This window comes from Lytechinus variegatus, chromosome 14 (assembly GCF_018143015.1).
Source record: "Lytechinus variegatus isolate NC3 chromosome 14, Lvar_3.0, whole genome shotgun sequence".
NCBI lineage: Eukaryota > Metazoa > Echinodermata > Echinoidea > Temnopleuroida > Toxopneustidae > Lytechinus > Lytechinus variegatus.
Genome location: NC_054753.1, coordinates 6,671,035 through 6,683,324, shown reverse-complemented (window position 1 = coordinate 6,683,324; position 12,290 = coordinate 6,671,035). Strand labels below are relative to the sequence as shown.

Genomic DNA, 12,290 nt, shown 5'->3' with positions numbered 1-12,290 from the left:
GAATAAACAACTAAAGGAATAAACAAATAAACAGCCAAATAACTAAAAAAAATATCAATTACAATTATAGTAATAGGGGTAAAATAAAAAAAAGCTCAACATTATATTCCTTATCCACTTGCAGATATGCGGACACTAAAATGATAAGCACACTCTCTGTTTAAAACTACAATGATTACAAAGGCTTGATTGAATTAAGTATGGAAATGAAATAAACCTCACCGGGTTGTCGGAAGTAAACTGTATAGATAGTAACTTGTTATAATTTCGATTCATTTCTTATTATGTACCTTGTTATGATGATTATGATAAAAACATAGGTAAGGAAATGTAACAGTTTATAACCTTCAAACCTAGAAGACTGCGCACGTACAGAAATCACTGGTATAAGTAATTCCAAAATACATTGCGCCTCGACTTACTTCTTCTTGAAACTGGAAGACGTTTATTTTCACCCAATATAGTTATGCAAAACAGTCCTTAACAGTAAAGGATTATTTCATTCCAAAATCATTCATTTACTAATTCGCTCATTAGAGACTGAAAATTTTCACCTTTCCTTTGCAAAGTAATAGGGGTTGAGGACATGGCCAGCAGGGAAAAGGGTCAGTGTATGTGTATAGGTAATTTCTTATTAATTCGTTTGAACAGTGTTAATGTGTTATGAAAGCAATTGCTCTGAAAGGGAGTGATTAAGCGACACTTTCTTAAATCTGTAATGAAATATTTTGAACTTATCTCCATTGCAAATACATAATTATTATAAGGAAATGTACTTGGTGAAACTCTGAATAACGATCCTTAAATGTATATGACGACGCAAGACAGTTGTTATTACTTAAAACTTGCAAGTTGTAAATGCATATAAGATGATTGACTCTGAATAAAAGTCCAATTTTGATCATGTTTGTCATTGCTGTACGTTATGATTATTACTGCTATTATTATTGATTGATTTTAACTAGCATTCATTGCTTTATTACTGTATAGTTTTGCTTCTTCCCCCACAGAAACCTGGGGGGATGATTGTACACACCATCCCCCCCACCTAAAATTCTGGGGGGATGCATCCCCCCCATCCCCCCCGCTATCTACGCCCCTGCGGCACATACCCACTATGCATTATATACTGAGTGCCCCCCCCCCGGGGGTGCAAAGATAAACTTAGCACAGTCACGGATCCAGCTTGAAACGTTTTCAGAGTCAGTGATTCCAACTCTATTTTGGAGCATTTCGCAAGTAAAAATATAGTTTATATTGCTATTACCCGTATGTAAGACGCACATTCTTATACACGCACACAAACAAGAAAATCATTTTTTTTTTCATTTCCGAGCAGGTTCAACTTTGCGAGCATTTTGATAAGGGTAAAGTATGACAGTAATCTAGACTAAAGGCGAGGTTCAAACTTTCACCCCAGCCACCGGCCGCAGGCCTGCACAGGCGCGCTGGCGAGTGAAAGGTGCAACTCTGCTCAAATACTCGCCCTGCACCTTTTCCCGCAAAGTTGTACCTTTCTTGCACAATCCCTTAGTGTGTATTTCACAAAACAATGGACGAACATTGTTTCAAAACCAATTGTTACTTGGGAAAAAAATTATATGATTCATCTTAAATGTTTTTATCAAGAAAACTTACATATTTACAGTATAAAATTGTTCGTAATATCCTTGCTATTAAATGAAAACTGTTGGTATATTAAATTCCGATTCGTGCTCTTCTTGTTAAAAACACTTAATCCGGAAAAGAAATGAGGTTCGTAATTCCGAAGGTTCGTTAGTCCGAAAACCAAATGATTAACTAACCGTATTTCATTTTCGGACGAACGAACCTTCAGAACAACGAACCTTATTTCGTTTTCGGATTATCGAACCTTCGGAATAACGCTACAAATGTTCGGATTAACGAACCCTTTTACGTTTTCGGATTAACGAACATTGAGGTATAGGCAATATACGTGCTTCGGAATTACGAACCTTCAGAATAAAGAACCTTCGGAATTACGAACCTTCGGATTACGAAGTGTAACCTTTTCTACTAGGTGTTTAAATGTTTTCTTTTTATCGTGGCTTACAACCATTCATTTTCAATCGTGTTAGGAACCACATGCAGAAATGTGTTCTGCTTCGGAGAAATTCGACCAAGAAAAGATTTATAACACAAGTAATCCGGTAAATATAGATTGCTTCGACTCTGGGCGATTTTTCGACTCATGGAAGCTCGACTGATTCAAGTTAAAAACCGTTGGACATAATGCCGATATCCATTTGAATATAATCTTCTCAGGAGGACTATGACTCATATAACCAGCGCGTACCTTATCACCGAGTCGGTGATAAGGTACGCGCTGGTTATATGAGTGGCATGGCTGACGAAGCTTGATAGTACGTTTGTCATTTGAAATCAAAATCAAAGATGCATATTTTCCCCATAAAACACAGAGTGGTTGTTTTGCTTTTCGGTGAGGTTTTCAAGCTTACAGCAGCTTTGATATGTGTTACCTTTATCTGGAGCCTGGTCATAGCAAAATTACATTACAATGCTCGCTAGCTTTGGTAGAAGACAGTGCAATGCACTTACGAGCTATCGTCATGTTTGTGGATATTTTTTCTGCACCACTCCATAAATGAACTTATTTATCATAGACCATTTGGTAAACAACTGTGCTTTGACGAGAATCAAATGCATTAGCTCTATGCTATTTCACATAACTTTATGTTTCATATTCTCTCCGTAGATCTCGATGTCGAGTGAGGAAGAGAAAACTGGGCACTGTGCTCGTCGACCGTCCAAGGGAGAGGGGAAAGGTAGAGATGTCATTTACAGTCTAAAGGTCGAAACGGAGAAAGATCATGCCACAGGCGTCAGGGGGGCAGAAAGCTCAAGAGAAAGAAGTCGGGATAGAGGGGAATGGGGAAGACCGGATATAAGGGTGGGGAACCCTGATGGTGGGTATAAGAGATCGGAAAGACCTGGAATAAGGGCGGGAGTTTGGAAATCAGATCGATCTGACACAGATAGAGGAGGTTGGAAGAGATCAGATCGAACTGATGCAAATGAGGGACCTCGTGATAGAGAAGATTGGAGAACAAATCGAATTGACGCAAATGAGGAAAGTCGTGATAGAGAATGTTGGAGGAAATCAAATAGAACTGACACAAACATGACAAATGAGGGACCTCGTGATAGAGGATCAGATTGGAGGAGATCAGATCGAACTGACACAAACATGACAAATGAGGGACCTCGTGATAGAGGATCAGATTGGAGGAGATCAGATCGAACTGACACAAACATGACAAATGAGGGACCTCGTGATAGAAAATCAGATTGGAGGAGATCAGATCGAACTGACACAAACATGACAAATGAGGGACCTCGTGATAGAGAATCAGGTTACAGGAGATCAGATCGAACTGAAACAAATGTCGGAAGTCGAGATAGAGAATGTTGGAGGAGATCAAATCGAACTGAAACAAACATGACGAATGAGGGACCTCGTGATAGAGAATCAGGTTGGAGGAGATCAGATCGAACTGACGAGAATGAGGGACCTTGTGATAGAGAAGGTAGGAGGAGATTCAAGGAAGGTCACGGAAAGGAGAGAGGGACTCACAAGTTCAAGGAAGGTCGCTTTGCAAGTAGGGGAGGAAGAGATATAGAAGGGAAATGGAGAGATACAACTGCTAAAGACCTAGAGATTAGAGGGGAAAGAAACCCATCAGTCGGCAGAAACGGTAACAAAACAGGCCAATTTCACCAGCGCCATGACGTCGGGCAGCTAAACGAACGAAGGGGGAGAGGTCAGAGTCAGAGAGGCAGCTTAATGGAATTTGCTGGAACTAGATCTATAAGAGGTGGCAAATACTCGAAGAGTCAAGGAGTCAGCTCCGCACCTCTAAGTTCCAAATTTCTACTCGAAATACTTCACAAAGAACCTTCTGAGGCTGCTACAGAACTTGGGTCCCTTAAAAGGCGCCTGCAATATGACCTGGATGAAGACCCGATGGATGAACTACGACAGCGTCTTTTCTGGAAGGTTATAGCGTTCACTTGTGGAGCTCTAGGTACCGATCAAACAGTGATCATGCTCCTGACAGTGACCCTGAAATCCAAGCTGTTTTGTCGGCATTTACGCACGTTTCTGACTAAAATGAGGCGTTCTGGTGAAGAAATCTGTGAAAGACGATCCACCATGTTGAGGAATATCTCCACCGTCTTCCTCTCAACCACACAAAGTTTGCCGAGTCGTGCTTCGGATCTCAAAATTCCTGTCACGCTCATGTCGAACTTAGTATCAAAAATACGTAATGAGCTTATGGAGTCGATAAAATCATTGCGTTGTCACATTGAGGATATTGAGAAGGAGATTGAGAGACAAAGACAGATGGACCGCGTTTCTAAAAACCCACCCCCAGATGATTTCCGCTATTTGGAGATTCTCCCTAAGGTAGAGGAAATCCAAACTGGATACCAGCCGTTTCTTCGTCCTCATTTGACAAGAGGGGTGTATATTGATGCACACCACTACCTAGATGTTCAGTTCAGACTCCTCAAAGAAGACTTTATCTATCCCCTGCGCAACGGGATATCAGAGTACGTAACTTTCAAGAAGAATAACCCAAGTGGAAGGGCCAGGCCTCAGGATATACGAATCTACGAGGAAGTTTACTACACACACTCTAACCATGATAACTTTGGAATTTCACATTACTTGTCTTTCAAAAACTTACCCCATGTTAACTGGAATTCATCAAAGCGACTCATGTATGGATCATTGCTCATGCTCTCCACGGATGACTTCAAATCGTTCATATTTGCTACAGTCGCACAGAGAGACATTGAAGGTCTGGAGGAGGGACGGGTAGCTGTATCATTGGTAGACCGAGAGAATGCATCTTGTTTACTGAATAAGATGTTAGTGGTGGCAGAGTCATCTATCTTCTTTGAAGCGTATCGCCCAGTTCTCCTTGGTCTCCAACGAATCTCTACATCGTGTTTGCCATTTTCAAGATACATTTTGAATCTGTCATCTGAGGTCATGCCACCTAAGTATCTTGAAGAAGATTCGATTGCTCCAGCTGCTGCTGCTGATGCTGATGATGAATCACCCATCGATCCTGGTGTAATCGATATCTCCCCGCTCTTGAAACAGACACGAAAATGCTCAGTTAGAGTGCTTGACAATAGTGCTTGGCCCGATATTGAAGAAGTACAGTTGGACCAATCACAATATGAGGCTGTTAAGACAGCTCTTACAAAAGAAGTCTCCATCATACAGGGTCCACCGGGGACTGGGAAGACATACATTGGCTTAAAGATCGTAAGGACCCTCCTTCTAAACAGATGCATCTGGTCAAGTGAAGAAAATCCTCGACCAATATTACTTGTGTGCTTCACAAACCATGCATTGGATCAGTTTCTGGAGGGGATCATAAAATTTCAAAGGACTGGAATCGTGAGAGTTGGAAGCCGCAGTAAGAGTCAACAGTTGGAGGACTTTAACCTTTCTCGTCTTGTTCGTACGCGAAGGGGTGCAAATAATGAAGATTACGTTCAGCAACGAGTACTAAACATCAAGACAGAACTTGATGGTATGAAGAAGCGCATCGCACGGACACAAGCAAGGATAGATAGTGCCCAATTCGGGATCATTAACGAGCACGAGTTGGGACCTTTTATGTCGCAGCAACACTATGAAAGCCTCATGCGTCATGCCGATCTTAAAAGGTTACCTTCTTGGCTCGTAAAGTGGCTTCTCTGTGAATCTCAGCAAGACAGAGATTGGAACCAGCAAAAACTGGAAGATTACCAACAGGAAAAAGAAAAAGAGAAAGTTACGAAGCAGGATTCTGTCAACAATGGAACAACAGTCGAGGTAGAATATGAACGAAATGCTATTGAATTTGACAGAATGATTGATGACGGCTCTGACGAAGAGGGCGAATCCAGTGATGAAACTTCCGAAGAAGATGAGTACGAAGACAACTCTCTCTTGGGACTCGACTTGAATAATCTGATAAAAGAGGACGAGTATGACTTAAGGTGTTACATCGAGAAGAAACTCTCCGTTAAAGATGTCATCGAACTCCATGAACTTCAGTCAATTATGTCAAAGGATGTTTGGACTTTGCATCCAAATGATCGATGGGCTCTCTACCATATATGGGTGAAAAACTACCTTGAAGATATGAACACGAGATTATCGGATTTTGAAACGGGATTCAAGCAACTTTGTGTTCAGCTAGATGAGGCAAAAGACATCGATAAATACCATGCCCTTCGGGAGGCAACTCTAATAGGCATGACTACAACTGGAGCAGCAAAACATCAGCAAGTTTTACAAAGAGTCCGTCCAAAGATCGTAATAGTAGAAGAAGCAGCTGAGGTACTTGAAGGACACATCATAACGTCATTGAATGCATCATGCCAGCAGCTTATTCTTATTGGAGATCATCAACAACTTCGGCCGAAACCAAACGTGTTCCTCTTGGCAAAGAAGTATCATCTGGATGTTTCATTGTTTGAGAGATTGATCAACAATGGGTTTCCTTATTCTCAGCTGGAGATCCAGCATAGGATGCGTATGGAGATGTCGGAACTCATGAAAAGAAACTTCTACAACAACCTTCAAGATCATGAAACTGTGAAGACGTACGAAAGTGTGAAAGGAGTACAGAAGAAAGTCTTCTTTCTCGACCACGCAGAACCAGAAGATGAAATGGAAGATACCCAGAGTCACTACAATCTCCATGAAGCCAGATTCATAGTAGAATTGTGTTGCTACTTTCTGAGGCAGGGGTATCAGCCCGGTCAGATTACAATTCTAACTCCTTACACAGGTCAGCTGCTGAAAATCAAGCAAATGATGAATGATCCCCTATGTGCAGGAGTACATGTCACCACGGTAGACAACTATCAGGGAGAAGAAAACGATATCATTCTTCTGTCATATGTAAGGAGCAATAACCATGGAAACATAGGATTCTTGGGTATTTCAAATCGTGTGTGTGTCTCCTTGTCAAGAGCAAAGGTGGGGCTCTTTTGTATTGGAAACTTTACACTCTACGCAGAAAAGAGTGAACTATGGAAGGGGATCGTAACTGATCTGGAATCATGGGGCTCTATTGGTGATTCTCTGATACTGAAATGCACCAATCACCCTGACGTGACAACACAGGTGAAAACTGATGGTGACTTCAAGAAAGTACCTGAAGGGGGATGTAACAGAGACTGTGAAGCTAGATTGAGATGCGGACATGTTTGCCGTATGAAATGTCACCCGACTGATAGAAACCACCTCAAATACAAATGCAAAGCTCCTTGCTCCAACGTAATATGTAAGAGAAGTCATGAATGTCCAAGACTCTGCTCAGATCCTTGTCCTCTCTCCTGTTCAGTCATGATACAGAAAGAACTGCCCTGTCACCATGAATGCACAACAGAATGCGATACAGATATTCAGTCAATCGATTGTCAAGTAAGGGTTGAGAAAACCCTGAGCTGTTCACACGTCCGTAATCTTCCATGCCACGCATCAACTGATGGACTTGAGAGGGAATGTAAGGAAATTACCATCAAGGAACTTCAATGTGGTCATAGAAAGACAGAGGAGTGCAGTGGAACCGGCAGGTGTGATGAAATAGTCAAGAGAGTTTTGAAATGCGGCCACATCTGTGAAGCAAAGTGCCATACAGACCTGCAGAGCATCATTTGCAAGGAAAAGGTTGAGAAAACCCTGTCTTGTTTTCATACACACACGCTTCTCTGTTCTACAAATACTGATAGCATCAGGTGTACTGAAATTACCCGAAAAATGCTTCCATGTGGACATGAAATCATCGATGAATGCAGCAGTAACGTCAAATGTTCAAAGATAGTAAAGAAGAAACTGCATTGTGGTCACAAATTTTACATAATGTGTTCGACTGATGTTGAAACAGTTAAGTGCAAAGAAATGTGTGAAAAGGAGCTTCCATGTGGCCACAATTGCAAAGAAATGTGTGCGAAACCTTGTACAAAGAACTGCCACGAACTTATCGCCAGACATGACTGGCCTTGTGGTCATAAGGTAATCGTGAAATGCTGCGATGAAAGTGATGCATGTTACGTCCCTTGTGGTGGGTTACTGGAATGTGGACACCCGTGCAAAGGAACATGTGGAGGTTGCTCACAGGGCCTTTACCATCTTCCCTGCAACGAGAAATGCAAAAAGAAACTGGTTTGCGGCCACGAATGTAACCTCAAGTGTGGTGCACCATGCCTTTCTTGTAAGAAAAAATGCAGTCGGCGTTGTCGCCACTTGCAGTGTAATCGTCTGTGCAGTGACCCTTGTGAGGGTATTGACGAATGCATGAATCGTTGTAAGTGGAGATGTGACCACTACGAGTGCAAGAAACTGTGCTTCGAGTTTTGTGACAGACCCCCTTGCGATGAGCCCTGCCCGAAGCCTCGAAAATGTGGTCACCCCTGCATCGGTCTTTGTGGTGAGATCTGCCCTAATAAATGCCGCATCTGTGACGAAGAGGACGAGCAGCTTCGCTTCTTTGGAACGGAAGACATCCAGACAGCAAGGTGAAGAAAAAAATTCATGATGTCGTTTTTTATAAACCCCTCAAAAAAGTTTGGAAACCTGAGTTTCGCCATTAATTTCTCCCCTCTTCCAATCTTACACAATGCACATTATTTTGATATCATTCAAGAGATCGTTTAATTCTCTTTGAAATGATACCATGCTTGTTATGATCATGCCATCACGAAAAGAGTAGGATTCAAAAGCGTTGGATGAGGTCTGAATTGAAAAGCTGCAAAACGAGCAGAAATAGTCATGAAGGGTCAATAAAGAACGTGATTATTTTGTCTCTGTGTCAATAGATATGAAAATCCATTCAAATCAAGCCCCTGCTTCTTCATTTTTGATCTTTTGTTGTGGTTATGTAGTGATGTTCTGTGAGATAACATGTTTGAGTCGTGGTTTGAAATACCTACACATGTTTGTTTGTTATGTGTTTGCTTGTGCAGGGGTGTGTTTGATTGGTGTTAAAGTGAATGAAAACAAAATAAACTCACTCATCACGGAAAAAAGAACAATGACTTTAAATATTGTGTCATTTTGCAACTTTTGAATTTTGACCTTGCCCTACATTTCAAGGCACTGCACCTTCATGTGAACCATTATCATATCATGTAGGGTACCATTTTGAAGAAAATCAAATTATCTACACATTGATATCAATCATACATTAATATCCACTAAAACCGAGGTTCTATTGAGCAAATTCAGATTTCCAAACTTTTTTTGAGGAGTTTACATTGGATAAGTACAAACGTCAAAAGGGTAGAGATTTAGATTTTCTATCATATTTAAGGGTAATTTTTTAAAATCCCGACAACGAATAACAGTTTAAACTTGATCAATCAATAAGAATTGTCCATCAGCATGATAAGGCCACTCTCAATGACTCTTATGCCAAATTCATTCAAAATACCTTTGCTAAATCTACTCTTCCTTGTTGACAATTGTAAGTAAGTTATATATAGAAATTATCGTATTGCCATTCCAAACCTGGCGGGTGTTTCATAAAGCTGTTTGTAAGTAACCATTAAGAGCTACTTTAAGAACGACTGGTGATCCTTCCTTGCGGCAAATGGTACACACCATTGGCAATGATTCAGCGCGCAAGAAAGGATCACCTTCAAGTCGCTCTTAACTTAAGAACAGCTTTATGAAACGACACCATGATCTATTTAGTTTTGTTTAGTTTATCGTATATCATTCGAGGAAGGAACCTTGATAATGTTGTTGATGACGATGATGATGATAATGATGATGATGATAATCATTATAGGCATCATAGCTAATAGCTAATCAAGAAATACTTAAAATAATTCCATGTAACTATCCTCTTCTGACATGATAGTGGTTTTATAATTCATTCTTGTCCTTTTTGTAACACATTCTGGCTGATCTATTAAAAAAGAACCAATGGCATATGGATGTAGTTGTCAGTTTAAACCTTTGGCATTTTTCATATTGCAGATACATTCAGCTAGAAGATTGTGGACATTACTTCGAGGTTAAAGCGATGGACAATTTCCTTGGACTCGACAATAAGAACGACGATGAAGAGACCTTCACTAAATTGTCGGTGAGACATTTCTTTTGTAATTCATTATTTTGACTTTCTTGAGACTTTTGAATCCATCAAAGATAAATGCCTCAATCAAGTAGTTTACTCTTTACCAGTCACGATCTTCGGGTTAAAGTGATTTAGCCTATTTAATCTCCCGCCATCCATGCGACGTACTCTTTTTGTCTTATTGCTGTTTGTTCTTCATATTTTTTTTGCTTGATTATGCCGAATATAATACTAATGATACTAATTATAAAGTCCTTAGAAAATTTAAATTTCAAAGTTGATTTATCTGGAGCAAGCAAAGGGACCTTGATATTGTGAGTTACATTATTTATCAAGAACTCTTTTCTTCTATAATTTCCCTTTCAAGGTAAAAGCATGCCCAAGTTGCGAAAAGCCCATTCAACTGAGTCGTCGCTATGGTAACCTCCTTAAAAAGTCTTCAAAAATTAAGCCTATGATCGTGGAAAAACTTAAACATGCTTCCGATGAGGACAAATACTTCCTTAGTCAAGTCACCTTGGCAATCAAGTCAGCAAGAGAAACCATTCAATCAATGTCACCCTCCAAACCCACGTCAAAGTCCATGTTCAGACATGTCAGAAGGGTACCGCTTCCGGGTGCAAAGACGATGGTTAACAAACTTTATCTTGACAAGCTTCGTGAACTATTAAAGATATCGACAGACAAACTGGCCGATAGTTGTACGAAGTTATCACAGCATGAACCCCTAGACCAGCGGGCTGGAGATATCTGCAATGAGACGAATCGGATCAAGATCATGTGCAACTTGACCAAAGTATTGAAGACATTACCGAGCGATAAACCAATCGGCGTACCCAGACTTTTATCTGAACTTGAGACAGGAAGGAGTATGACCAAGGTTAATTCCTTACTCGACTTCATCTCCAAGAAAAATGACATCAGTCTTACCAGTATCAAACCACCGGCTCTCGAACGCAACCCGGCTCTCGAACGCAACCCGCCTCTCTCCTTAGATGTTTCCATGTGGTCAACATGCCCGGAAGGACATCCTCTCCCGGACCGTCAACTGGATACGATGAACAAATGTATAGACTGCATCAGGGAAACGCGGACAGAGACCCGTGCAGTTTTTCCAGGGGAGAATCTAGTTGTTCAGCATGGCCAGCTGCGGAATAGGAGACGAAGACGAAGACATACATGACATAAGAGGAAGAACAGACGGCGGTAGATGCATGGGGTGATGGCTCAGGAAATGCGGGTGCATCGGGTGGTTGCACAGGAAATGCACGTAAAGATCAATTTCATGACACCTCGGGAGAAGAATAACCAACTGGCCAGAATTATTTGATATGAATTTCAGGTAATATTAAGGGTTAATGGGGTCAATTAACTTCGACCATATTGATGTATTAACAAAAGCATTAACAAAAGGTTGGGATTTTGAATGTTCAAGATAATTTTCAAAGTGTTCAGTCCTTTTTCGATAAAACTTAAATATCATTATCGTATCTCGACACAGGGGTGCGTGGAATTTCAAGTCACTGGACCAAGGTCAAATTTCACAATAAACATGATAAACAAAATGTGACCATTTTGCGGTATCAACATTACATACTAAACCAAAGATTAGGTATCAGATAAGCCTATTTGACTAGTATAAATTTTCCTTCAATTTTTTTTGACAAATACCAGTCATTCTTAACCTTTGTTTGTTTTCATATTCCATAAAGTTTGTAGGTAAGGCATTAAGTTAATCTGAGTACAATTTGATGCCTTTCGACTAAGTTTAACTTCGGGGGAAAATCCTGGATACCATTTCTTCCTAATGTGAAAAGCAAATGTTCACATCCCTTCATTTTCATATTCCTTGAAGCTTGTATTATAGAGAGACAGACAGTATGACTTACAAGTGAATCTATGTATTTCCACTTTAATAACCAAAATATATAAAATAACTGTAAAGTTAACTTATTTAATTTGAATAATACATTAATGAATTTGTATAACTACGTGTATATCTAATGTAGTTCAGTTTCGTTGCTCATAACATAAACAAATTGTAAGTATATATGAAAAGATGAAAGAACAGTAGAGTTAACTTATTTAATTTGAATAATACATTAAAGAATTTTTCAACTACATGTATATATAATGCCGTTCAGTTTCGTT

At 40.2% G+C, this 12,290-nt stretch overlaps 1 protein-coding gene across 1 annotated transcript; it reads left to right on the top strand.

The window, feature by feature from the left end:
* The first annotated feature begins 4,349 nt into the window (after nt 1-4,349).
* LOC121427904 (NFX1-type zinc finger-containing protein 1-like) lies at nt 4,350-11,322 on the top strand. Its single transcript, XM_041624479.1, has 3 exons — nt 4,350-8,574; nt 10,040-10,148; nt 10,507-11,322. The coding sequence occupies exons 1-3, from the start codon at nt 4,388-4,390 to the stop codon at nt 11,320-11,322; spliced, it is 5,112 nt and encodes a 1,703-aa protein (XP_041480413.1). The 5' UTR covers nt 4,350-4,387.
* Nucleotides 11,323-12,290: the final 968 nt, after the last annotated feature.

Coding starts and splice junctions, on each gene's coding strand:
- LOC121427904 (XM_041624479.1), top strand. CDS start 4,388: ATGGACCGCGTTTCTAAAAACCCACCCCCAGATGATTTCCGCTATTTG. Junction 8,575..10,039: donor GAAGACATCCAGACAGCAAG/GTGAAGAAAAAA, acceptor TTCATATTGCAG/ATACATTCAGCTAGAAGATT. Junction 10,149..10,506: donor AGACCTTCACTAAATTGTCG/GTGAGACATTTC, acceptor TTCCCTTTCAAG/GTAAAAGCATGCCCAAGTTG.